Below are 27,708 nucleotides of genomic sequence, written 5' to 3'. Positions count from 1 at the left end.
GCCGTAACTGGCACCCCTTAAAAACTCTGGTGAAAGCACCCCCGCCAATCAGGACTTTGATTTTACACAATGCCAGTAGAGATTTAATATTGGCCATAGGTGAAATTGCTTTAAATATTTTGAAAGGTAGAATTCCTCTAAAAGAGAGACAGAAGAATATACTCAAGAAATGGCGTAAGGCTATAAGACAGCTGGGAGATAAGTGTATTGATGCAAAGAAAAAGAAGCGCATAGTGAAACAGCGCGGCGGATTTATAGGACCTCTGCTGAGTTTTACTATACTGCTAATAGCAAGTCTTATTGCTAACAAGTAATGGAACACACAGAGAAAATGTACCCGGTGCCTAAAAGTGACCTTAACAAACTAAAACAGCCTAATACATCAACCCCCACTATGCGCCAAAATACCCTGCATACTCTTGAGGTGGAGCTTAACAACATTTTACAGCGTAGAGATCTCCCTGATGATGTGAAAATTATGAAATACACAGAGGTGCTAGCGAGGTACTTGAATCTTGTAAAACAGGAGACGACCGAGTTATCTAGTCTGAACCTGATTCTGCCAACTCTACCCGAACACCAGCAATTGTCAAATACATTACCTGATAAAAATGCTTCAATCTGTGAAATTGTGGACAGTGTCAGCCCACGCTTTAAAAGGAGCGCAGAAATTATACTAAGCAAAATGGATCAGAAATCTGATGTCACAGCCGGGAATGACAAAGGTGAATTTATTTACAGAGGGGGTCCGATCCCTGGATCTAATATGTTGAATCTCATTAAACACGCCACGCAGAGTCACAGATTGGTGAAAAAGAATACGCCTCCCGGCTGGGACATATTTTTCAGTTCGATGGCCGAATTAAATATCCCCTCCAGTGTGGTAGGTAATGTCCCACTTCATCTGCTATTAATTTATTGTCCCCCTCCAACTACCCCCATTGCTAATGTCCCCTCCAGCTGCCCCAGTTTCATGTCCCCTCTAGTTTCCACCAGTTTAAACTGGGGCACCAGGAGAGGGACTTAATACTGTGGGGCAGTTGGAAGGAAACATTACAATGTGGAGACATATAATGTATGGGTGACTGTAGGAGGATTATACTGTGTGGGCACATGAAAAATGAATGAGAATGGGGAATCAACATAAAAGTGGGCGGAGCCAAATTTGCCGCAGCGCGCTATGCAAACCACACATTTTGTCCCTCTTTCTGTTGTTCAAAAGTTGGGAGGTATGATCACATAATATATTTGTATATGACAAAATGTTCAGAATTATCTTTTTCAATATGCAGATGAACAGCAGACTAGATTAAGCAGTTAGCCATAACTGCAGCTAAGGGTAAGTTCACACTAGGGCTCAGTTCAGGGATTCCAATTTCCATTCCGCTTGAAAAATTCAGAGAGAAAAGCCCTGCAAGCAAGACTTTTCTCTCCACATCTTGTGAGTGGAACCCACGCAGAAACAACAGGTAACAGTTTTTACGCGGAATAGGTTTTTTTTACGGGGGGATCCCCACATGGACCGGAAGAATGGAAACCCGAACACTAGTGTGAACTTATCGTCAGACTACTTTTTCACTGCATTTTGTAGTGTCTATTGTAAGATTACTGGTGAGGCCATAGGATCTTTAATGTATACCTTCAACACACAGCACTGCGCAAAATTTTAAACAAAGCTGCAGAGAAAGAATGCTTTCAAAAATTGAAGGGTTAATAGTTTATTTTTGTCAATTAGCAAAATGAATTGAATGAAGAAAAGAGAAATCTAAATCCCATCAATATTTGGTGTGACCTTTGCCCTGTAAGTGATGTAGAGCCCTGATCCATCATCACCCAGTCTGTCTGGGATGACATGAAGAGACAGAAGGATTGGAACAAGCCTACATCTACAGAAGATCTGTGCTTAGTTCTCCAAAACGTCTGGTACAATGTCCCTGCCAAATTCCTTCAAAAACTGTCTGCAAGTGTACGGAGAAGAATTGATGGAAAGCAAAGGGCAAAGGTCACACCAAATGTTGATGGAATTTAGATTTCTCTTTCGTTGATTTACTTAGTTTTGTTAATTGACAGAGTGAAAATATGAACATTTCTATTTTCGAATGCATTTTTATTTTGTAGCAAATTTTTTTGTACACCTGCCTAAAACTTTTGATAACTAAGACATTCAGTGTCAACCCTTTCCACTCTTGGACTTTGCAGATGTCTGTGTAATCTGTCTGTACATAGTTATGTTGTTTTGGGAAAGAAACCCAAAGAGTATCTCATGTATATTGCTGGCCTTACACTGTGTAACTCTTCAAAGTGGCACATTTGCTCCAAGCTCTGACCTTTGTGCATCCCTAAGTGGTGCATAACATAATGGGAAACTAGTAAGTAGAGAGCGGGAGTGCCACGGTATCTTTTCTGCCATGCAACACATCCCCTCTCCTGTAATGCTTTCCTGGACAGTCCATTTTTTTTTCACTATTAACCAAATATTGTTATGTTAATTTTTGAAATGAGAGATTTTAAAACATAAACCAGATGCAACATTTACAATCTAATATTTTGATGCCTGACCTATATGACATTATTAATAAACATATCTAGTACAGTCACATTTTTCTTACCTGAAACCATCGGCTGTGGGATAAGATCTTCTGAACTATGCACTCGGTCAACTGAGATATTTCTCACTGTTGTATTATTGGATAAGTGGAATCTGAGTCTTTCCCTAAAATGGTTTAGTTTTTCTTCATTGATGACATCAGGAGATACGCAGCGAATTAACAGATTGTCTTGCAAGTCTATATCAGATGGTGACTTGTACAATTTCATCTCTTGTGTTTTCATTCCAGTTTCACGGAATACTTCATGTAAAATACTCTTAAGATCTTTCTCCTGTAGCGTGTAGAGCACACGGATTGAAGATTCAGCTTTGATGATAGGACAAATAAGATTTCCATCAGTGCGGATAAATGGATCGCACAGTCGTAACCAGACTTGCTGAGTAGATTTCTCTTGAATCTTCGGTCTTCTAGAAGGAGTAGCCATAATAAAGTAGAGAACTAACTCTTCTTTGTTCTCCTAAACTTTGTTAACAGCTGCCAGGTAGATTAGATTTTACTACAAACCACTAAAATACCTCGGTACTGATGTCTTCAGTTCTGTATGAATACTAACAGACTCTAAAGAGAAATGAAGCCTTAGGATAAAAGCACAGCATGTAATGACATGGGTGTGTCCAAAGGTCGAAAAAGAGAAAATGAAACTTAACTGGCTTTACAATAAGTAAGAACTATACAAAACCAAAGCTGGGCGTGCCCATATGTCCAACATTCCTAGTCTTCTCTCTAGTGTGTAGTCTTCATCACCAAGACCATTTCCACACACAGTATTAAATCACCTTTCTATTGTTTTTGTCTGTTTTTTTACCAACTAAATTGGTGCATCCAGATGTTTTGTTGCAAGTCTATAAAAATCCTTGACTCGGGGAGGAAGAATATAGTTCTACTCCGCTTGAACATGCCATAGGTGCCATAACCATTTCCACCCCACTCGTCCACATCATCTGGATTTAAATTAACCTATGCATGCCGATTTATTGACCCCTTAAGAACACAGCCCAAAAGTGAGTTAAAAGGGTTGTCCCATCACAAGGATCCTATCTATTCTGCTTGTTAATGTGAATGTAAGACTTTTCCTAAATACACTGCTTCAGCAACACTGCTTTGTTTGTTCACTATATTACTTTATTCATTTTTTTTTTTGACACATCCCTTGACTTATCTGGTCAAAAGTCAAGTGATGTATCTGCCTACTGCCAGGGCGGAGGGAGGAGGGGCTAAGTGCACAGGAGCAAGCCTGGAGGGGGGGGGGGGTAGTTTACACTTTGGTGGAAGGGGCCACCAATACAGACCCGGCATCCGCTGTAATAGAGAGGCGGATGCCGGGGAGGGTTAGCCGCCAGCACAGGTGCCTGCGACATTGCTACGCTCCTGCCCTGCACGAAGCCAGCAACGGCAGGAGCGATGCTGCTATTCTGCAGGGGGGAGCAGAGGAGTGGAATAGCAGCATCGCTCCTGCCGCTGCTGGCTTCATGGTGGTCTCACCATCTATGAGCGTGCACGCAGGGCCAGCGGCATCTCGTCGCTGGCTTTGCATATGTAACCCCGCCCACCAATGACACAACAAAGCAGGAAGACAAAAGATTTGACAGCAGCGAAGACTGGTGAGTATGCGACGCGGGAATACCCCTTTAATGGCTTGAGAATCTGGTATCTAACGTGATTTTATGTGACATTGAAACAAATGATTGGCCTGAGTGTCATGGCCTCTGAAATACATACCATTATACGAGAAACCAGTTTGAGCCACCTGTGGTGGTCTTATATGACATTAGACAATACATCTTTAAGTTAATGGCTTGAGAATCGGGGGCTTCAACTTCAACTAACTCACAAACACACAATAATTATTTAAAAAGGCTTTATTCAGATTGTCACAACACAATAAACTTAATCAAATGAACAGGCTCTACATAAAGGGCTTTTCGTAGGGGTCCTGGAAAAGGCTTCGTTGTCCACAAACCCCAATATTACAGTTTTAGGGATTTGTCCTAGGAATAGGTTTTCATGATTTACAACCCGTGTGCCTTGAGGTATACTGTAGACTTTCAGAGAGGCCTTATCAATACTATACTTGGCGGGGTTTGTTAGAAGGGCTTGGCTGTGGCCTATTCTGACTGCAGGAGAGACCTGAACACGTTTGACATAGAGTGCGGCCTGGAGAATCTGTATCTTGTACGGTTCAGCATCAGCCGACATGAGACAGAAAGGGTCTTTATTCCTCGAGAGTTTTATCATAAGATCCAGACCATTAAGTAACAGCTTGGACTGATTAAAAATATCAGCAAAAATTGTTCCTAACAGCTCTACAGGCCTAGGGCGTGCGGTTGCTCGAGCTCTTTTGATAAACCCCAAATTTTCACCATGAAAAGTACGGGTGTGATGGTGTCCCGCGGTATCTTTGTAGAACAGGTCGGCTGTAAATTGCGATTCGAGGGCGTGGTAGCTGTAGCTCAGCAATGTCTCAAGATATGCCCTGTAACTATATAGATTATTGGTGTACAATTAAGACCTGATGAAATTGAAGTAAACCCCGCAAAAGGACAAATCTCCAAACTTCTTCTAAATTCATTATTAAGTCTCAGAGCTAAATTTTATAGACGATGAAAGGGCCAGTGTGAATTGGAAATATGCGAAAGATCACTACACGGTCAACAGAAACACAAACATCTTTATAGCGTGCTTTACTACCGCTTATGCCAGACTTGAACTGTACAAGTTACTAGACAGACTGCAGGAACGGTGTCTCTACCACGACACAGACTCTGTCATCTTCATCCAACGTGATGGTGAATGGTGTCCGCCTTTAGGCGACTATCTGGGTGAATTAACTAGTGAAATACCCGATGACTCCTACATAACTGAGTTTGTATCTGCAGGCCCGAAAACATACGGGTACAAACTGAACACTGGTAAGACTGTCTTGAAAGTTAAGGGGATAACACTGAATGTCGCCAATAGCCAGATAATTAATTTTGACAGTTTAAAAGATTTAGTTTTGGACTACCCCCGCAATTCAGATGCTCACACCCAGAAATCTTTATTTGTTAAAGAGGACCTTTCATCAGATCGGGCACATGCAGTTTTACATACTGCTGGAAAGCTGACAGTGTGCTGAATTCAGTGCACTGTTGGCTTTCCCGATCTGTGCCCGGTGTAAACCGCTATCGGTCCTGGTACCGTAGCGCTTTAGTGTCAGAAGGGCGTTTCTGACAGTTAGCCAGGGACGCCCTTCTGCCCAGCAGCGCCTATCGCGCTGTACTGTGGAGCGGGGAGGAACGCCCCCTCCCTCTGCTCACACAGCTCGTCCATAGACGAGTATTATCAGGAGCGGGAGGGGGGAGTTCCTCCCCGCTCCACAGTACAGTGCGATAGGCGCTGCTGGGCAGAAGGGCGTCCATGGCTAACTGTCAGAAATGCCCTTCTGACTGTAAAGCGCTTTTCAGACCCCAGAGTATAATAATTGGAGACCCGGGGGAATAAAAACATAAAAAACTACTGTTTCTTACCTGTCCCCCGGCTCTTACGCTGTCAGCTTCCGCTGCCGTCCTTCTTCAATGATGTCGGACGTCACATGACCCAGGACACAGGCTGGGTTCATGTGACATCAGAGATGTCAGAAAGGACGTCAGGAATGAGGCCTGGCAGGATCGTGGAGAGGTAAGTAACAGTGATTTTTATGTTTCTTACCTCTCCCGGTCCGCCAATCATTATACTCAAGAGTCTGAAAAGACCCCCGAGTATAATGGTAGCGGCTGTCACCGGGCCCCTAATGTCCCGGGCCCTGTGGCAGCTGCCTCTGCTGCTATGGCGGTAGTTACGCCACTGCTACTAATACTTGACTATGGATGAAAACACACATGAAGTTTTTGGTGCAATTTTTTGAGCCAAAACCGGTATAGCGCAGAAATAGACATGTCCTTTCTTTATTTGTCCCATTCCATTTGGATTCATTCCTGTCTTTGACTGAAAAAAAAAAAAAACACAGTAAAAACTGCTTCAAAACTTCATGTGTGATTGTAGCCATAGACTTAATTGTGAAAGCCCCTCCATAGACCCGGGAAAGAGGATCCAAATTGTACAAACACAAGTGACGGGAACATGACAATTATTGTGGAAGCTTCTTAACTAGAAATGAGCGAGTAGTTCGAGATTGAGTAGGTATTCGATCGAATATTACGCTGTTAGAGTCAAATCCTCCATCTTTGTATTTCGTCAGTCATCTTGTAACCTTTCACACATAAACTGTATAAGTAAGTCGCAGCTGGCTATTTGTATATCTCTTATCTTCATGGTATATGGAGGTCACTGAGACTCATTTAGCACCAACATGACATCTTATCTCTGTTTCCATGATATATGCATATAGACATAGTGTAAGCTGTTAGTTCACACATAAGTGTTTTTGAAACTTTCTTTGTTTAAGGACAAAGTACAAAGTCCATCAAGCTGTAATGAGATGCAAATCACATGAGGCCTCAGCCAATAGTCATGTGCCAGGTTTATCTTATAACCAATCATTTTATGCCAACCATGTTAGAATAGTCCAACCTGCTCTTGTCTGTATTGTATTTAAACCACCTTTGTGCACCATTAAATTAGAACTCACTTGACACACCATCAGCTGTGTGTGTGTGGCTTCTCCAGACCTGAAAATGGGCGTAATTACTTCAGGCCTGATATTTAATTTGGAACTCAGCAACATACTCTATCATGGGGACCCCTTAATGTCCCCAACAACGCTATTCAAAATATTCGTACTCGGTCGAATACCATGCAGTAAACACAGTAAAGATTCGATTCCCCTCCCACCTTCCCTGGTGCTTTTTTTTACACCAATAACTATGCAGGGGAGGTGGGACAGGAACTAGGACAACGTAGGAATTGAAAAAAAACAAAACGTGTACAGTCATTGGCTGGCTAAATCAGGTGACCTCCACTCTATAAGAATAGTGGGTGTCAGTTTTGGTTCAGATGCGACTGTGAAATGGACAGGGATAGACGTTCTGCCAGGGTTAGCTAGTGATTAGAATTATTTAGGCAGGAATATTGCACCAACAGCTCTTATAAGAGCTAAACTTAGATCTACCACTGCTTGAAGATTGTATATACACCATCAGTACACCATCAGTATATACAATCTTTTTGCTAATAATTTTCATATATACATATATACATAGGTTTGTGCGCCCAATATACCTTTCCCATCTCCTGTCCTATACCTGTTATAAGCAAGGTGTATACTTGCTATACAGTACGCTTGTATACATCTAGAAATGCGTAAGGCTAGCGCAAAGGGACGAGGACGTGGAAATGCAATTTGGAATTGGACGTCCAATGCCTACTAGTCCTACTACTGCGGATAATGCTTCCAGCGGCAGCTCCACCAGACAATCAGCCACTACCTCCAGTCGTCTTCCTACCCAAGAGTCTGCCCCTCCTTCCTCCCTACATGACCAATCTTCCCAGTAGAGTCATCCCACCCTTGCCCCCACCCAGGAGCTGTTTTCGGGTCCTTTTCCACTCTTGGACTTTGTTCAACCACTTCCCGAATCCCAGGAGCTAACAGAAGAATTTCTGTGTCCTGATGCCCAAACACTGGAGCATCCGCCATCTCCTGGCGATTTTGTGGTTGTGGACCCGCAAACCGTCCTCAGTGATGATGACGAGACACAGTTGCCATCAGGGCAGGCTGTTGTTCTGTGTGGTGTACAGGAGGAGGAGCAGAGTGAGGAATTGGAAGAGGAGGTGGTGGACAACAAGGCGACCAACCCGACCTGGAAAGCGGTGATGTCTAGCGGGAAAAGTAGTGTAGATGTGGAGGCAAGCGCAGCACCAAAAAAGGTGTCTAGAGGCAGAGGCTTCAGAGAAGCCAGGGTAGACTCAGCAAGGCCTAAGATGTTCCCCGTCCTATCCACTCGCCAAAAACTCCCCCATCAAGGCCACGTTCCTCGATGGTGTGGAGATTTTTCAACATATGTGTGGAGGACAAACTGAGAAGAGCAATCTGACCACCGCAGGCATGCGCCATCATTTGGAAGGCAAGCACTCGGCTCAGTGGGAGAGAGCAAACGCAGGACAATCGTCGTCCGGCATTGCCACCAGTGCCTCTTCCACTGTTTCCAGTGCTGGCGCTACAGTCCAGACCACCAGCCAGGACAACTCCACATCTGCCTCTGCCACTTTGGGGACTTCACCCTCATTCTCCCCTTTTCCTGCTTCTGCTCCTTCACCTGCACCATCATGCGCCTCTTCCCAGCAACTGTCCATCTCCCAGGCGTTTGATCACATGCAGAAGTGCAGCGCAAGCCACCCACATGCCCAAGCCTTAAACGGCCACATCTCCAAACTGCTGGCCCTGGAGATGTTGCCGTTTAGGCTTGTAGAGACTCAGGCCTTCCGTGACCTGATGGCAGCTGTGGCACCTTGCTATGACGTCCCTAGCCGTCACTACTTCTCCCGGTGTGCTGCTGCGTCCCTGCCTTGCACCAGCATGTGTCCCATAACCTGCCTGAGTTCCGCGCTTTGCACTAAGTTCCACTTGACCACCGACGCATGGACAAGCGCATGCGGACAGGGATGCTACATCTCACACATGGCACACTGGGTGAATGTAGTGGAGGCTGGGACTAGGTGGCAAACTGGGGCAGCCTACCTCCTCTCCCCACCCAAGATTCTTGGCAGGAGTTCTCACAAACGCTCCTCCTCTGCTGTAACATTGACCCAGCTACGAGCTGGAAACACTGCAGCACTGGCGTGGGGAGATGTCAGCAGGCCGTGCTGAAGCTCATCAGCTTGGGCGACAGAAAACACACTGGCAACAGAAAACAAACTTCCCCAAGATGTGAGCAATGCCATCCTAGATGAGACGGCAATGTGGTTTTCGCCGCTGCACCTGGGACCAGGTATGATCGTGTGTGATAATGGCCAGAACCTGGTAGCGGCTCTGCAGCTTGCCAGACTCAAACACGTTCCATGCCTAGCCCACGTTTTCAACTTGGTGGTGCAACGGTTTTTAAAAACCTATCTCAATGTGCCTGAGCTACTGTTGAAAGTGCTTGTGCACCCACTTTCGTAAGTCTACAGTAGCCGCTGCTAGCCTGAAAACCCTCCAGCAACGCCTACATCTGCCTGAACACCGGCGGTGTGTTGTGCAACGTCGCCACACACTGGAACTCAACATACCACTTCTTTGATTCTTCTGCCTAGGGAAGAAATGAGAGAAGAAAGTTCAGTTTTGCGGGCTGCCTATCTGGTCAGTTAGCCGCAGTGCGGCCTGGTCCATTTAGGCTTCTGCCCGCGTTTTTGCGGCCTTGTTTTGGCCGCGCTTGCGGCCTTGGTTGGGCTGTGCTTGTGGCCTTGTTTGGACCGCGCTTGCGGTCTTGTTAGCCGCGCTGCGGCTTGTTCCTGCCGCACTTGCGGCCTAGTTCCAGCCGTGCTTGCAGCCTAGCCTGGCTTACTTGCCACTTACCTTAGTGGCAGGATCTTGCGGCCTACTTCCAGTCACTTGCTCCACTTCCAGTCTACTGCTAAGCCGTCTGTCTGGTGAGGGGCGGGCCTTGGGCGGTGTTGGTTAGCTCCCCGCCCCTTGCGGCCAGCTCCTTGCTTGTGGGGCAAGATTTTTATTTTAACCCTACTTTTCTTGCAGGGTCTCAAGGTTCGGAGCCCCTTTTTTGTTCTCATTATGTTTTGGAGTGCAGAACTCTGTTGGCAGCGGGTGGCCACGCCCCTTCCGGCCCCTTTCCTATAGGAGATTCCTCCTCTGGAGGCTCTGGGCCTTACTAGTTACTAGTGGGGCTTACGGGCACTAGCCTGTATTTGTGTAGCTGTTGCTTCATTGGTTTGGAGCTTCTTGTGTTATTCAGCTCAACTATTCAAGCGCTGGGTGGCCTTTTCCGTGAGTATGCAGGTCTTGCTATTAATTTTCTATGGTCATACACTAACGTGTTTGTTTTCACGTAGAGTGAGTGGCTTGTAGTCCAGTATGTCTTCTACTACCCCTCTTCCGGAAGACCATAGAAGACGGAACCTCCTCTAAGAGGAGGCATCAAGTGAATGCGAAATGCAAAATTCCCCTGCCTCATAGTAGGTTTTTTTCTCACTGAAAAAAAAAACAGAGGGAAAATAAATATTTTTCCTTCCCCTTTGGCCCAGGCTATGCATGGGTCCGCTGCTGTTCTAGCAGAGGCCCTCCTCCTGAGAAAATTTCTACTCGAGATTTTATTGTCTGGGTAAAAGACTTCATGGTGAGTTGTTTTTTTTTTTTTTTTTCCTGACCGTCCAGCCGTTGGACGCCCTTTTTTCTCTCTGTTTCCATTACAAGAACAATCCCTTAAGGACATTAGGGATTCCATTTCCCACATCGCCAAGAAACAGCGCACTGATAGGCGCTCTTTGTCCTTGCCATCGCTGGTGCGATTAACCATGGACGACCAAACTGTTTCTTTGGACGAGGATGTCAATTCCAGCAGACCCATACTCCCCATGTTTAAGATGGGGAAACTGCTGAAGTCCATCCAGTCAGGGCGACCAGGATGTTGATGGGGAAGCCTCCTCATCCACCTCTGGGGGGCGGAGGGCCTTCCATGTGGCTGCAGCCCTAGTGAGGCTGATGGAAACGGAATGGAAACATTCAGAAAGAGCTCATCTAGCCTCCAGAGTATTTAGAACCCTGTATCCGATCTCCTCATCCCAGCTGGATCGATGGGGCCCTCCACCTAAGGTGAATATGGCTGTGGTGAAGCTCTCCCGACGTACAGTAGTACCTCTGGAGGACAGCTCTAAATTGCAAGACCTGCTGGGCCGACATGTGGACGGGACCCTCAGGAAATGTTATTGGGCCTGCTCTGCGCAGTCTTCAGTGGCTATATCCTCCACCGTTGTGGCTGACAGTCTTCGTTCCCTACTTCAACAACTGGAACGAGATATCGATTCCGGGGTCCCTAAGGGTGAGATTCTCTCTCATCAATGTCCTCCCTGTGCACTGCTGCTGATTATCTGGGCATGGCTTCCCATCAACAGTTAAAGGTAGCTTCTAAAGGCATGGCACTATCCACTGCCGCCCAGAGACCCTTCTGGCTTAAGCCCTGGAGAGTGGACACAGCCTCGAAATTCGCCTTGTGTGCCCTTCCATTCGAGCCTGCAGGCTTTGGGTATGCCCTGGACAATTTGATGGAAGGTTTGGCGGACAACAAAGGCAAATCGTTACCCCAAGCTGCAAGAGGAAGATGAGGGCCCTCTGGTAGAGGTCGTGGCTCTTCCTCTCCCAGACCACAGCCAAGTAGGCGCTCAAGATTCCACCAAGAGACTCTGGACATGGTCATGGTAGAGACGACCCCAAGAAAAAGTCTAACTTTTGACGGGTTTTTGCTCCCTGTGGCCGACATCCCTGTGGGAGGCCGACTCTCCCACTTTATCCTGCGTGGCAAACGTCCATTCAAGACCCCTGGGTACTTCTAGTCATTGAGAGAGGTTACGCCATCAAATTATCTCAGTCACCTCTAGACCGCTTTGTGTCAACTCGCCCTCTCCCTGTCGCTCGACAGTCTATCTTGGAGAACTCCATTCGGGAGTATATTCAGAAGGGCGCCTTGGAAAAGGTCCCTCCTTTGGGCAAGGCGAGGTGAGGGTCACACTAGATCAAAAGATCTCTACTTGAATGTACCCATTGTTCAACCACACAGGAAGTTCTTCAGGATTGCCATCCAGATTCCCGGTCACAGGGAGCATTACCAGTTTGCCGCTCTACCCTTCGGCATTTCATCCGCTCCTTACTCCTTCACCAAGGTCAGGGCTCCAGTCGCCGCCACTCTCATGCTTTAGGGCCTGTTCATAGTTCCCTATCTGGACGACTGGCTTATAAAAGCTTGGTCACTCCCAGTCCTCCAACGTCATCTTCTATTAGTCACCTCCTTCCTGCAGAGGTTACGGTGGCTAATCAATTGGGAGAAATCAAAGGTGACACCATCCACCTGGAGGAAGTTTCTAGGTTTCCATCTGGACTCAGAGACTCTGCAGATCTCACTCTCCATCCCAAGGAGATTGAGAATTCAGGCTGCTGCCCATTTTCTCTACAAAACAAGGTGTGTAACTGTCAGAACCGCCAGGAGAGGCCTCGGCCTAATGTCATCCTCAACCAGAGCAGTCCCTTGGGCTTTAGGGCATATGCGTCCCCTCCAGACGGAAGTGTTGAGTGCCTGGACCGGGTCTCCACAGGGGTTGCACAAAAGATCTGCCTTTCTCCCGGTACCCATCTTTCCCTAAGATGGTGAATACACCTGAAAGACGGAAGGTCCTTAGTCCAACCAATTTGGACTCTGTTGACAATGGATGCATCCCAGACAGGATGGTGAGCCCATCTGGACATGAAGACTGTTCAAGGGTATTGGAGCAGCCCAAAAGAGGGATCCTCCAATCAGAGGGAGCTCAAGGCGATATACCTGGCACTTGTGCACTTCGCCCCATACCTCAAGGGGAAGGCTGTCAAAGTGCAAACAGACAACATGATGTCAGTGTTGTACCTAAACAAACAGGGAGGTACCAGGTCCAGACTTCTCCTGAGAGTGATGAATCTGATATTTGCCTGGGCCGAGATGAACCTGACTCAGTTGACCGCTGTCCACATCAAGGGCTCTCTGAACTAGTAACGGATCGGTTGAGTCGAGGTATTACCATATCAGGAGAATGGTCCCTCAATCCAGAGGTGTTCCAATGTATTGTCCAGATGTGGGGACGTCCAGAAGTCAACCTCAGGGCAACCCAACTCAACGCCAAGGTAGAGAAGTTTCTGCTCTCTGAATCAGGAGGACGATCCCTTGGCAGTGGATGCCTTGTCCATCCCATGGAGGTTCAGGCTGGTCTACATATTCCCTCTAGCGTATTGATGAAAATAAGACAGGACCAAGTCCAGGCGATTGGCATCATTCCGTTCTGGCCAAAAAGGACTTGGTTTGCCCAACTCATACAGATGAGTCAAGGCATTTACTGGAGGCTTCACCCTTTCCCAGACCTGGTCACTTAAGGTGGACAGAGATGCCAGGATCTGGTGAGATTCAACCTGACAGCCTGGAGGTTGACAAGTCCCTATTAACAAATAGTGGACTGTCAGAGGCCGTCCTGAGAACACTTGTCAATGCCAGAGCGGATTCCACCAACAAGAATTATCGCAGGATCTGGAGGATCTTAGAAGCTTGGTGCTCTGAACACAGGATTGTTTCTACTAACCCATTGGGGTCAGTTTTGGACTTTCTACAGGACGGCCTAGAGAGAGGACTAGCCCCCTCTACCTTAAAGGTACACGTGGCAGCCCTGTCCGCCTATCTGGAGAGGCTAGCGCCACACCTCCCATGAGGCGACCTGAAGCGACCGCTTCAGGCGGCGCTATGCCAGGGCCTCAGGGAGGGCGGCATTTTTGGTTACCTAAGCCAGTCCAGGACAAGCTGTCCTGGACTGGCTTAGCACCGAGCGGTGGTTTGGGGAGGCCACTGGAGCAGCGCTGCTCCAGCAGCCTCCTCTCACGCTCAGGCAGAGAGCTGGGGGTCTCCGTGCCTGCTCTCTGCCGGCGAACGGCGCTAAGCCCCGCGGCCTGCACTTCGCCATGCCCCCTCCGCTCCGCCATGCCCCCTCCACTCCGCCCCCTCCTCCCGGCGGGGGGGGGGGGGCAGCTTTCTGTAGTGCGCCTCGGGCGGCGAAAGGGGCAGGTTCGCCCCTGCTAGGCCCTATAAGAGGGCATAGGGACCTCCCCCCACGTGTTAATACAAAAGTACAATATTAATCAAAAATAGGGAGGGAAGCCTTGTGCTGCTGTTATGACTAAGGGAAAACAGATTATCCACATAATCAACGATTCCCTGTTGTCATACCAGCAGCACAATATGGGGAGAAGACAAGTAATCCCCCTAGGGAGGGTTTCCTCGACTTACAGAGCTTAACACCAACCGCCCGAAGGCAGTAGCATCCGAAGCATGAGAGCTCAATCTGTAGTGCTTCACAAATGTATGATGTGAGGACCATGAAGCTGCAGCGCAGATTTGTTCTAAAGGCACCGCCTTTCTCTCCGCCCATGAAGTCAAAACCGCCCCTGTAGAGTGCGCCCTAAGGCAAGCCAGAGGAGGCAATCCCTATGTAGAGAATACCACATTTATGGCCTCTCTAACCCACCAAGAGATGGAGGGTCCAGAGGCTCCCAGGCCTCTGAACCTTACTGTCAGATCTACCAGAATATTTTCCGTTCTTCTGAAGGACCTCGTACGCTCTAAGTAAAGCTGAAGGCATCTACCCAGATCTAGCCTGTGGAGTTTTACTTCCTCTGGAGAGGAGGCATCAGAAAAGCAGACTGGTAACGAAATCAGTTGATTTTATCTTCAACAAGGAAGGAACCTTGGACCTAAATTCCGGAAGAAAGCGTAACTGTACTCTATCCTCGAAGAAGGAGATGTAAGGCTCTTCTGAAGACAGAGCTTTAAGCTCTCCTTCGCTTTTGGCCGAAGTGATGGCCAAAAGAAAAGTTGTTTTATAAGGCAGAAATTTTAAATCATCCTCTACTAGCGGCTCGAACAGAGAGTCGCAGAGGGCTGACAGGACTGTACCAAGATCCCACTGTTGTACAGGGGCTGACACCAAGGATTTAATTATCATGGCCCCCTTTAGCAATCCAGATACCAAAAGGTGATCAGTCAAACGCCTCCCTGACAAGCGGACAAAGCGGCAACATGTACCTTCAGGGTGGAAGGAGATAGCCCTTTGTCTAGACCGTTCTGAAGGAATCCAGGATCGTCCCTACCGGGAAATCAGAGAAAGTCATATCCTGTTCAAGGCACCAAGACTTGAAGATTTCCCAAATCCTTTAGCACTTTTTGTTTGTAGATACTGCCTTGGCACAGGAAAGGGTCTTCAGAACATCTTTTTACAGTTCGCTATTTAGGAATAGGGACTGGTCAACCTCCAGACTGTCAGGTTGAATCTCACCATATCCTGGCATCTCTGTCCTCCTTGAGTGACCAGGTTCTGGGAGGGGGGAAGCCTCCAGTATACGCCTTGACTCATCTAAATGAGCTGGGCAACAAAGTCCTTTTTTTTTTTAAATGTAGATTGTGAGCCCCACATGGAGCTCACAATGTACATTTTTCCCTATCAGTATGTTTTTGGAATATGGGATGGAAATCCATGCAAACACGGGGAGAACATACAAACTCCTTGCAGATGGTTTTTTGCCCTTGGCGGGATTTGAACACCAGGGCTCCAGCGCTGCAAGGCTGCAGTGCTAACCACTGAGCCACCGTGTGGCCTCTAACAAAGTCCTTTTTGGCCAGATCAGGATTATGGCAATCGCCTGGACTTGGTCCTGTCTAATTTCCATCAATACCTTGGGTATGATGGGAATTGGAGGGAATATGTATACCAGCCAGAACCTCCATGGGATGGACAGGGCATCCACTGCCAAAGGATCGTCCTCCTGATACAGAGAGCAGAACTTCTCCACCTTGGCATTGAGTCGGGTTGCCATGAGGTCGACTTCTGGAAGCCCCCACATCTGGACAATACGTTGGAACACCTCTGGATTGAGGGTCCATTCTCCTGATATGGTAATACCTTGACTCAACCAATCAGCTACTATGTTCAGGGAGCCCTTAATGTGAACAGCGGATAACTGGATCAGGTTCTTCTCTGCCCAAGAAAAATCAGATTAGTTTCTTTAAGGAGTGCTTTGGACCTGGTTCCTCCCTGTTTGTTCAGGTAAAACACTCTGATCATGTTGTCCGACCAGCCTCTGACAGCCTTACCCTTGAGGTACGGGGTGAAGTGCAGCAATGCCAGGTATACCGCCTTGAGCTCCCTCTGGTTGGAAGATCCTACTTCCAAGCTACTCCAATGACCTTTCACAGTCCTCTCGTCCACATGGACTTCCCATCCTGACTGGGATGCATCTGTTGTCAACACAGTCCAAACTGGTTGGACTAAGGACCTTCCATCTTTCAGGTATATCCACCTTCTGAGGAAAAGATGGATACTGGGAGAAAGGCAGATCCTCTTGTGGAATCCTCCTAGAGACCTGTTCCATTTCTTCAATACTTCCATTTGGAGCGGATGGGAATGCCATAAAGACTAAGGGATCGTGCTGGCTGAGGATGACATTAGGCCTAGGACTCTCATGGCAGTTCTGATGGATACACACCGAGTTCAGTGTAGAAAACGGGCGGCCGCCTCTATTCTCAGCCTCCTTGAGATGGACAATGAGATCTGCAAAGCCTTTGAGTCCAAGCCAAAACCCTAGAGCTTCCCTCTGGGTGGATGTTACTACCTCGGATTTCTCCCAATTGACCAGCCAGCCTAGCCTCTGGAGAAAGGAGATGACTATCTTGTGGACGTTGTTGGAGGACTGGAACTGACTGAGCTTTTATGGGCCAGTCGTCTAAATAGGGAACTCTGAACAGACCTTGAAATCTGAGGGCAGCAGCGATGGAGCCACCACCTTGGTGAAGGTGTGAGGAGCGGAAGAGATGCCGAAGGGTAGGGCGGCAAATTGGTAATGCTCCCTGACCGGAAATTTGGATGGCAATCCTGAGGTATTTTCTGTGTGGCCGGATGGGTGCGTGCAAGTATACGTCCTTCAGGTCTAGTGTTACCATGACCTCACCTTGTTGGAGAAAGGATGTTACTGAGTCAATAGACTCCACCCTGAAGCGTTTTTTCTTATAAAGCGATTCAGATATCTTAACTCTATGATCATTCTCCAGTCTCCTAATCCTTCCGCTGAAGGAAAATGTCAAGGACCAAAAACAAGGGACTGCGCTTCACCCAACAGATTTCGATCAATTTCACACAGCTTTATTGAACTATGTAGGAATAGGACAAGCAAAAGGTACATCTCAGCATAAAACATTTGAAATTATTAGTAGCAAATAGTACGTAAGAAGAGTGAAATCACAGCTATTGATGTATAATCTTATGCATACATATTGACATGGTGGAGCACAAAAATTGAAAGAACAAATCTCTAGTGAGGGTTATACTGATTAACTGTGGTAAGACACCCCCGGAGCCATAAGCAAAGGGGGACATGACTTTGGGATGGGGGAACCAATAACTCCTGCAGTTTCTTCTTCGTGCAGTAGTTGAGTAGATTTATACAGACTGGGTCAGCTTTAAGAATATATCGGTGTATATTCAGCTTTAGGAGTATATATCAGTGTATATTCAGCTTTAGGAGTATATATCAGTGTATATTCAGCTTTAGGAGTATATATCTGTGTATATACAGTGTCAGGATTCGGGGACGCCGTGGCATTCCTGCTATGCGGCGCATGCCCGGGAGGCGTGTCAGTGACTCTTCTGGCTGTTTTTAGTGCACTAAGGGGTTAAGTAGCCTCCTTGGTGTCAGTTTGACTGGCAGGCTGTCTGGCCAGTCATTCCCATCTGTGATGGGTGGGGTTGTAGCCCTGTTCCTATTTAACTCCACTTGCCCATCTTCATTTGCCTGCTATAGGTTCTATATAGTTTGGTATTGCCAGTGTCTGTATACTTATACACTTGCTACAAACACTTAATCTTTGTTTTCCCTTCCTGTTCCTTGCCTGTTTAGTTTTCCTGTTCATTTCAGTATTCTACTTCTTACCTATTCCTACTACTGGTCTAGCTTGAACTCTGTACTGCTATTGTTCTCTGTTACCTGCCGCTACTAGTAATTCTCTGTTTACATCTCAGGCCACTGGTAGGGTGATCATAGGGAATCTATTTATGTTCCTGTGAGGGGCGCCCTTGTAAGGACGTTACTCTGACGCTAGGCAGGTTCAGTCAGGGGTTCTCATAGGGAAAGTTTCCCAACCTGTTTCCGCCCACGTTCCAGGACTTGCACTCAGCCGTCACCAATCCAGGTCAGTGTCTTACATACAGCTTTAGGAGTATATATCTGTGTATGTTCTGCTTTAGGAGTATACATCTGTGTATATTCAGCTTTAGGGGTATATATCTGTATTTTCTGCTTTAGGAGTATATATCTGTGTATGTTCTGCTTTAGGAGTGTATATCTGTGTATTCTGCTTTAGTATATGGTGCTTAGTGTGTTACTGTAGGGAGGGAGGAGTTAGGAATAGATGTCACTTCCTGTCTCCTCCATCTTCATCCTCTTTCTCATCACAAGACCTGGAGTAACAGACCCCCTGGTTACACCAAACTAATTAAATTTAAGAAGACCCTGTTAGGGTAAGTCCCTAGGGTCATGGCTGTCATTTTTCACATGCCTGTGCACTAACTTGAGCCCTCCGAGCTGGAGCTGGTTGCGGCTGGAGGGAGAGAAAAACATTTTATTTAAAATGTTTAAATAAAAAAAAAAAAAAAAAAATGTTTTAATAAAAATCTAATGGCTTCAAGGACTTTTACTGATGATTTGTACTTTTCTTAGTGAAGATATATGACCGCTTATATTGACCAACTCATGTTTCTCTTCATGTTGCTGACAGTGTGATACGGCCATAGCTGCAGTACAGTGTCTATCGCAGCCAGCTAGTGAATGGAGCCCAGCACTGCTTACCATGATAACCTCATGCTTTGTGTGCAGGAGTTATATAGGCCTATGCCCCCCCCCCCCTTCCTTGTGGAACGGGCAGCATCAGCATGGTGCTAGTCCATGTCCAGCAAAGATGAAAATTTCAGCTTCTACTTTCAGTCTTGGTGCCCTTGGGCCAGTGCATGCGGCTAAGGGTAAAGGTCATCAAGTGTTCTGAAAATGATTGAGAGATGACATTACAGCCTTCTCACTGCCTTCAGAGACTATTGTATCTCCAGCAAATCATGGGCTTCTTCTCATCATGCTAAGCATCATTTAATGGCTTGTTTAGCTGTTGATGTGGTTGTGACCCATCAAACAACAATGGAGGGTTATTTCACTATAGTAAGTGCCCTGGGGTTGCTGTAATATCTGGAGAAGCCGCAGCACCACAAGTGCTTATCTCTTCCCTTCTTTATACTCTCTATGTCTTTCCTTGCAGTATACGTGGGTATAGGGTTGCCAATGGATGTAAATCCACAGTTCTAGTTTTTAGTGGGAGAGGTATTCCTTGAAGAGGTGTTATCTTGTACATGGTATATACATCTGTATCATGTGTATACAATTACCACCATAAGTGGGACTTCGCACCTCATAAGTGGGCAGTAGGCACTTCTGTGCATATATGGTTGGCAATTACATGTTTGTGGTATGGCGATATCCCCATGTATACTGGTTTATGGCAATTTCAGTGTTATAGTCTATTTCTCTTTACTAGTTTCTGACTACAGCCAGATCACTTTTGTTGCATTTTCAGCCACATTCATAGCTTGGTATTGTCGGGCAGGTAGTATGGGGACTTGTAGTATGTAAGGTTTCTAGAGGCTAGTGCATTCCTACTCAGTTTGGTGGCGGTCGATGTCCATTTAAGGTGTCAAATGGCCTCTTCTGTGGCGGTTGAGGAGTCAGGTGAAAGTTGCAGGCAAGTTATTGTGGACTTATTTTAACTAATAGAGGAGGTTATACCTCATGGTGGTGACAGGCTGAGCTTTAGAAATGGCCAGCCTGAAGGATGTGGTAATAGTAACGTCATCCAGGGGCGGGCACAGTGGTTAAGCACAGGGTCGTTGGTGCCCTTAAAGTGTACTGGCTCTGCTAGAATTGCAAGCCGGAGCGTGCCGCCCCCCTTTATTTATTTATTGCGGTCTGGCCGGGTGCTGTATGTCAGACAACTGGGGATCTCACAGTATTCGGGAATCCCAATGGTCTAGCACTTCACCTGACTCCTTCTGTCATTATTTTACTTCTGTGAGTTTAGTAAAGCTGTGGCCATTTTGACAACCAAAATAAAGTGTTTTGTGCATTTATTCCCAAGTCATTATTTACCGTAGTTTGGGTGGTTTTAGGAAGGAGTGAGGGACATCCCATATCCAAAGTCAAGGATAATCAGTCCTGGAATATATCAAATACCAGCAGTATGAAAATAGTTTTCGTATCACAATAGTGATTTTAAGGCTAATATCCCACACTGATCCCAGGGATCATGTTATATCAATTGTAAATATGGCCATTGCAACCTTGTAGGGAATCATGGTTTACATCTCTTACCTGCCGCTGTAGGCTGGATGCGTGCAAGCCACACTAGTGCAGGCACATTTAAGCCATTGGTGGGAGTGGCATAGTGCTTCCCGGACTTCCAGGAGCGATGCACGTGCATTGCATTGCACGTGAGTCAGCTCCTGGCAGACATCGGCGTCTGTTGGAATTAATGGCGCATTCGTGGGTGAGCCGGCCCGCACATGCTCCTTTGCCTAGTGATAGGATGCCAGTATCAGAGCGCTTAGAGTGGGTGTGCTTGCGCACTTATTTGCCAACTCGCGTCTCTAATACAGTTAAGGTGAATGACATGTACTATTAAGGTGCAACGTAATCTTGGCTTAGTAATTAAAGGAGCTTGGAGAGGATATTATGAAAAAAAAAATAAAAATTACTGGTGGGTAGGTCAATATTTCTAGGAGCTCACCAGTAAATGGCTTGTTACATATAGAAGCTTTTGATGGGTATACATCAATATGTAAATAAATAAATAAAGCTACAGTGTTGGCCAAAAGTATTGGCACCCCTGCAATTCTGTCAGATAATACTCAGTTTCTTCCAGAAAATGATTGCAATCACAAATTCTTTGGTATTATTATCTTCATTTAATTTGTCTTCAATGGAAAACCACAAAAAGAATTGTCAAAAAGCCAAATTGCCCTGCGCACTTGCTCCTTGCTTTCCAGACGCGGCTGCTGGGAGGTAGCGGACGGCGCGTGCGCGGGTTAGTACTCGTGCGCATGCGCGGTCCGCTCGCTAGAACACCGAGTCTCGGCAGTGAAGCGACCGCACGTGTAATCCACTGAGCGTGCGTCGCTGAAACAGTGCGGGAAGCACTGTAACCACTCCCACCAATGCTTTATAGATGCCGGCCTCCAGACGGCTGACATTTGAACAGCTGTCTGTCTGAAAGAGGTAAGCTAACTACAGCACAGGAACAGTGAGTATTATCTCTATTCACCTGTTATCCATATACTTATCGCTAGCCCTACAGGCTCCCTGAACATAGTTGAATAAGCCAAACCTCTAATACGAATACAGCTTATATAATGTCTCTATAAAACTACATGTATGCCTATATGTTTACATGAACACTAATAACTTTATGGTATGTTCAAGTTGTCCAATACACTATCTATGTTTAAACGAATACCTGACCGCTCCTACCTCTTCTTCCATATAGTTTTTTTATATATAAATTTGGATCTTAGAGATATGACACTTACAGTATCATGCAAGACTCTATGTGGCGTATATTTCCTGTACTCATAACTCCCCCCAATTGGGTGTACATATGAATGTAACAAACAAGAAAATAACCGAAAACTTTTTTTTATTTATTTGCTTTATATATTTTTTTATTTCCATCAATGTTAACAAAAGGGAGCTGAAATGTATTTTTGTGTGTTGTTTTTATATTTTAACAGTTCTTATGCACTTGAGAAAGGGTCTTTTGACTTGAAACGCGTTGTGTGTGAACTATAATATAATAAATCTGTTTATCTAACCAAATCAAACGGGTGAAGCGCAGTCCTTGTTCCTCGGTCCCCTACATTTACTTCTACACCATTGGTGATTGGGCACTGCAGCTGGACATCCCCCAGGGAGGAACCCCCCAGCAAACAGTTCTACTGCCTATTGATAGTTGTGATCTTTCACAACCTAAAAAGGTGAGAGTAACCACTGTACTGAAACTAGTTACTAATATACTAAGCTTACTACACCATATACAGCGCGGTGCTGTCTATTTTTTGTTTTCGATAGCAGCTAGGGAAGAGAAGAAAGAAGGAAGACTTCAGGATCATTTAGTTCTCTGTGCGGAGTGATCTTCGCTTGGCCTGATGTAGATTATGTAGCCTGATCACGGTTGAGAGGAAGGACCTATGATAGCTCCTTCTCACACTTGGGGTGAAGCAGTCAGACACTTACAGTGCTGCCAAGTGCCATCAAGGTCCCATACATGGGGTGGGATTTGTTCTCCCGCATGGAGGTCACCACGGACAGTATCCTTCTGTCACCCATCACCTGTACTGGGTCCAAGGGACTCCCCAGGACAGAGCCGGCCCTTCTGATCAGCCTGTCAAGTCTATTTCTGTCCCTGGTTGATATACTGCTCCCTCAGCAGGCCCAACCGAAAAAAATGGCTGAAGCAACCACAGAGTTGAAAAATGCCCTAAGAAGTGGCCTCTGGACTCCATAGGCCTTCAGTCTCCTGAGCAGGTAGAGCCTGCTGTGACCTTTTCTAAGCAGTGCACCCAGGTGATCGGCCCAATCCAGTTTATTATTGAGGCGCACACCTAGATACTTATAGATCTTGACTATCTTAATGCATGTCCCTTGGATCTCCACGGGGATCGAAGCACTTCTCTGTTTACTAGTTAAATATGAACAGCTTGTATGTGCTCCCCATCCACTGCTCCAGTTTCCAGTGCCTGCAAGGACCCCACAGATTACATTCTAATGACCTATACTATGCATAAGTCATCAGCATGGAATGGCACAGTCCTGATGTAGGTGACGTAAGTTGTACATGTACAGTACAGTGTGCCTCGCACTTCAGAACTTCAAAGACTCAGGAGCAGGTGGGGAAAGCTCCGCTAACCTGGGAGGGGGAAAGAGCAAGGACATCAGGGGTGGATCCAGGGCCGGGCGAGCCGGGCGGCGCGGCTGGGACCTAACAAAATGGTCCCGGTCGGCATGTCCCGATTCCAACTGAGCTCAGCGTTAAAGCAGGAGCTTACAGCTCCTGCTTTAAACGCCTATGTATTCAGCTCATCGGCGGTAGGACGCCGATGAGCTGACAACATAGGCGTTTAAAGCAGGAGCTGGCATTTGTACCCGCGATGTGATGACGTCATCACATCGCGGCTACAATATGTGTATGAGGGAGAGAGCTGCGGGGGAACGAGGAATGGTGAGTGTGAGTGTGAGAACAGCATGACACTGGGGCAGATGGAGGGGGGGGAGAACGGCATGACACTGAGGCAGATGAAGGGAGAGAGAACGGCATGACACTGGGGCAGATGGAGGGGGGAGAACAGCATGACACTGGGGCAGATGAAGGGGGGGAGAACAGCATGACACTGGGGCAGATGGAGGGGGAGAACGCATGACACTGGGGCAAATGAAGGGGGAGAGAACAGCATGACACTGGGGCAGATGAAGGGGGGAGAATGGCATGACACTGGGGCAAATGAAGGGGGGAGAACGGCATGACACTGAAGCAGATGAAGGGGGGATGGCATGACATTGGGGCAGATGAAGGGGGGAGGGGAATGGCATGACATTGGGGCAGATGAAGGGGGAGAACGGCATGACACTAGGGCAGATGAAGGGGGAGAACAGCATGACACTGGGGCAGATGAAGGGGGGATGGCATGACATTGGGGCAGATGAAGGGGGAGAACAGCATGACACTGGGGCAGAGACGGGGGAGAAATGAAACTGTGGGCAGATAAAAGGGGAGAATGGCATGAAACTGGGGACAGAGATAGGGGGGGGGACATGAAACTAGGGGTAGATGAAGGGTGTATATGAAAATGGGGGGGGAGATATAATTGGGATATAATGGGTGGAGTCAACATAAAAGTGGGCGGGGTCTAATTTGCTGCCGCACGTTTTATTCCCTCTTTCTAGTCTTCAACAGTTGGGAAGTACAGGTTAGAAGTGCGAGACCCCCAGTAAGTAGGGCCCCGACAAAGTCAATTGCCCAGGGCCCCGCAAACCCTGGATCCGCCACTGGAGGACATGATCTAGCAGCAATACTCAGCCACTGTAAAATGAGCCCACAGAGCGCTCTTAGGTTATTTTTATAATAATAATAAGCAATAGATTTACATGAGAGTGAACCAGTGATTCTGCAAATAAAGTATAGCACTGTGCTAATGGCTCTGGATACTATAAGGTAGAGTGGCTGGATTAAGGATGTTTTTCCTGCTTACAGATTCCCTTCAAGGACCAAGATCTCTGCTGATCACAATTTGTGACTTGTCTCTAGAAGATGTATAAGAAGTTATGAGAATGATAAGCACACTTCAAAATATAGCCATATAGTTAGCGGAATAAGAAAAAAGTCAAGGCATTAAGATTAGGTCACATATACTCTAGGAGTAGGACAAGAAAACTGGAGAAATAAAGCAAAGATGCATAAAATGTTTATAAAGGTTATACTTGTATTTTTATTAGATAATGAAATGAGAATATTACACAGGACTTTTGTTTAATATCCAATGTATATGAATAAAATCTATATCAAAATATAGGTATGATCTGAAACTTCTATAAAATAAATGAAATAAAAGATTTATACTAATAAAGCCTGTCACCGAATACAAATGCTAAACGACATAGAGTTGTAAGAGTCGCCAAATGAACATTTATCTTGTTAACCCTTTCGCTGCCAGGCACGTACACTGTACGTGCTCCCAAGGTGGCACTTCAGTAGCGGAGGACGTAGTTACTACGTCCTCCCTACTAATGCCGATATCTCTGGACTGCATCAACATATCTTGATGCTTTAAAATGCATTTTAAAGAAGAGAATCTCATGATACCAGGGACTTGATGATTTTACTTACAGTTTTGGAGTGATTCACTGTTGAAAACACTATTTGGCATTGAGATCCAACTGCAGATCTCAATTCCCGACAGCGTTTCAACAGTGAATCACTCCAAAACTGTACATCCAATCATCGAGTTCTTGATATCATTTTAAAGATGGGATTCTCCTCTTTAAAATGCAATTGAAAGCATTAAGATATGTTGATGCAGTCCAAAGATATAGAGCTCCAACGTGTCCCCCCCCCTCCTGTCTAAGCAAGCAATTTGCGATCTAACAAGAAAGGAAGAGGGACACGGAGCAGTTCAGCAGAGAGAGAGATAGAGAAACGATCTGTCTCTCTGCTTAACTTGTATGTGACAGCAGGAGGGGGGTGGCAGGGACTCTATTGTCCCTATTAACCCTTCTCCTGCCAATCAGAGCGTATACTATACATTTGTCTCTGATTGTCACATACAGTTATAATGTAATTCCCCCCTGAGCTTTACAAGTGGGGTATTCTTATGTTATACCTCCTGAACATAACCAGGAAGTTTGTTGGCGCTGTGACCCAGACGTCTACCATTGTCCAGGTCGCAGCGCCAAAAAAAAAAAAGTCGCACCAAACACTTACACAACATATACATAAAGTCGCAAATAAAGTTTACATTTCACCCAATCCCTGTCCTGTCTATACGTGAGCTTTCTACAGTAAAATACGTCTCTAGTGATGTCCGTTACACACTAAAGTAATAGTAATAACGATTATAACTAGAGATGAACGTATAGATTGCTAAAATTATTATAGGGGGATGGAAAATAACATTTTTATGTAAAGTCCTATTTAATTTGCATGCACAAAATGGGATGGCGCATTTCTGCGATTTTGGCGATTCTTTAACACCCGCCCCTGTAAATATATACATGTGTGGTATGTATGAACTCCTCACATATTGCAGTTTTATGGACAGTACATTATGTTTGAAGAAAGGGATTTCTTGAGCCGCACTTTAGTGGCAAATTTGAATTTTTGCGCAATTTTTGCTAGCAATCTCTGTTTGCGGCAAAGTTGAATGAAGGTGGTTGTATATATAAACTATTAAATTGTGTTTTTATATACGGTATGCTGTGTACTCTGAAAAAAGTTAGATTTTGGTATCACAGTCACAGTTTGGTAGGCGCAGTATAGCTTTTTAACATATTAGTGAACAGCAGCAAAATCCTGCTTGTCTTCTGTATTCGTGTTTTTGGGAGTCCGAGCTCTTGTTGTAGTTGATGTTTGCGGTACATATAGTATATATACACATTGTATACACCATAAGCTATTATTTTAAAAGTATTTTGTATATGAATGTGAGATTGAACATGAGTTTTAGGTGCAAATATGTGTTTTAGCGTATTTTTTCAAAAAATTATTTGTGTTGGTCGCAAAGTTGCATGAAGGTGGATGTGGCTATCGATGACCCATTAAGACATTTGTAATCTTCAGGTTGTCTACTTTCAAAAAATATATAGGGTTTAGGGGTTCACTTACTTTTTATGGTGTGTAATCCCTACATTTTATAGGATGATACTTTTTTAACATTTCCAGCTTCAAAGCAGATTTTTGTTCCTTCCAGTTCTAGCGATTTTCTGAAGACATGTGCATGCGGGTGCAGGCCATAGTGATATGTATGAACTCTGCACATGTTGAACTCTTATTTTTAGGAGGTTTGGTGCATTTAATTTTTTGTTTGGTTTCCGCTTTTAACAACTAATATACATTTATTTGCATTTTTTCATAAAACATTCACTTTAAATCAAAATTGCATGAAGGTGCCTGTTCGTATACAGTACCAAGTGGCATTCTGACAATGCTGCAGGTATCTACTTTAAGAAAATATATAGGTATGGGGGGAGGGATGCTTTTTTAATGTTGCAATTTAGGTTTGATTTGTCCATGTCAAAACTGTGAAAATTGCTCTGGCTACTGGAGGTGCAAAATTTCCAGAGACACTTGGCAGCGAAAAGGTTAATGAACGTTCTTTTCACAATTTCTATTCTGCATCCTATTCAGAATGCATGGGCATGTTGTGATACAAATGTTCTTTCCGCAGCTGCTACATCTGTACATCATGTGATTATTGTTGTGTCCCTGATCAATTTGGTCCTTTTTTTAAAATTTTTTTCAAAAAGCAAAGGTCCAAATAACAAAGTTAATCAAATATGTAATAAACAAAGCGAGTAATAATCACCATAACCTTCCACCCAATTTTCCCTGTCTTATTACCTCTATTTAATAGTGTAAAGAGATCGGTGTAAATCCAATAACATGTTGTAGAGCAATTACATATTTTCCCCAATTTCTGTATTTCAGAGAAGAAATTTCTCATTTCACATTACTTTGGATTCTTAGCTGTAATCTATAAATAAAAAATGAAACATATTACATATTAAAATTTATAACATATTGAAGTGTAAAAATTGTAGAAGAATTCTTGGAATTTT

At 45.5% G+C, this 27,708-nt stretch overlaps 2 protein-coding genes across 3 annotated transcripts in view; both read right to left on the bottom strand.

Annotated features, from left to right (window-relative positions):
• The window catches only part of LOC142187260 (uncharacterized), a 248,897-nt gene that overhangs the window by 106,389 nt on the left and 114,800 nt on the right, over positions 1-27,708 (bottom strand). The window contains exon 1 of one of the 2 annotated variants that reach the window (XM_075261499.1): positions 2,610-3,117. The exons of the other annotated variant lie outside the window; for it this stretch is intronic. Within the exon in view, the coding sequence (XP_075117600.1) occupies positions 2,610-3,033 (424 nt within the window). The 5' untranslated portion in view covers positions 3,034-3,117. Of the gene's footprint in view, positions 1-2,609; positions 3,118-27,708 lie in introns of those variants that run through there. 2 annotated transcript variants of the gene reach the window in all.
• The window catches only part of LOC142196839 (uncharacterized), an 81,631-nt gene continuing 80,671 nt past the window's right edge, over positions 26,749-27,708 (bottom strand). The window contains exon 16 of the mRNA XM_075267195.1: positions 26,749-27,623. Within this exon, the coding sequence (XP_075123296.1) occupies positions 27,600-27,623 (24 nt within the window). The 3' untranslated portion in view covers positions 26,749-27,599. The remainder of the gene's footprint in view (positions 27,624-27,708) is intronic.

This window comes from Leptodactylus fuscus, chromosome 1 (assembly GCF_031893055.1).
Source record: "Leptodactylus fuscus isolate aLepFus1 chromosome 1, aLepFus1.hap2, whole genome shotgun sequence".
NCBI lineage: Eukaryota > Metazoa > Chordata > Amphibia > Anura > Leptodactylidae > Leptodactylus > Leptodactylus fuscus.
Note: the sequence above shows the minus strand (reverse complement) of the source record. Positions and strands in the feature narration are given on the sequence as shown.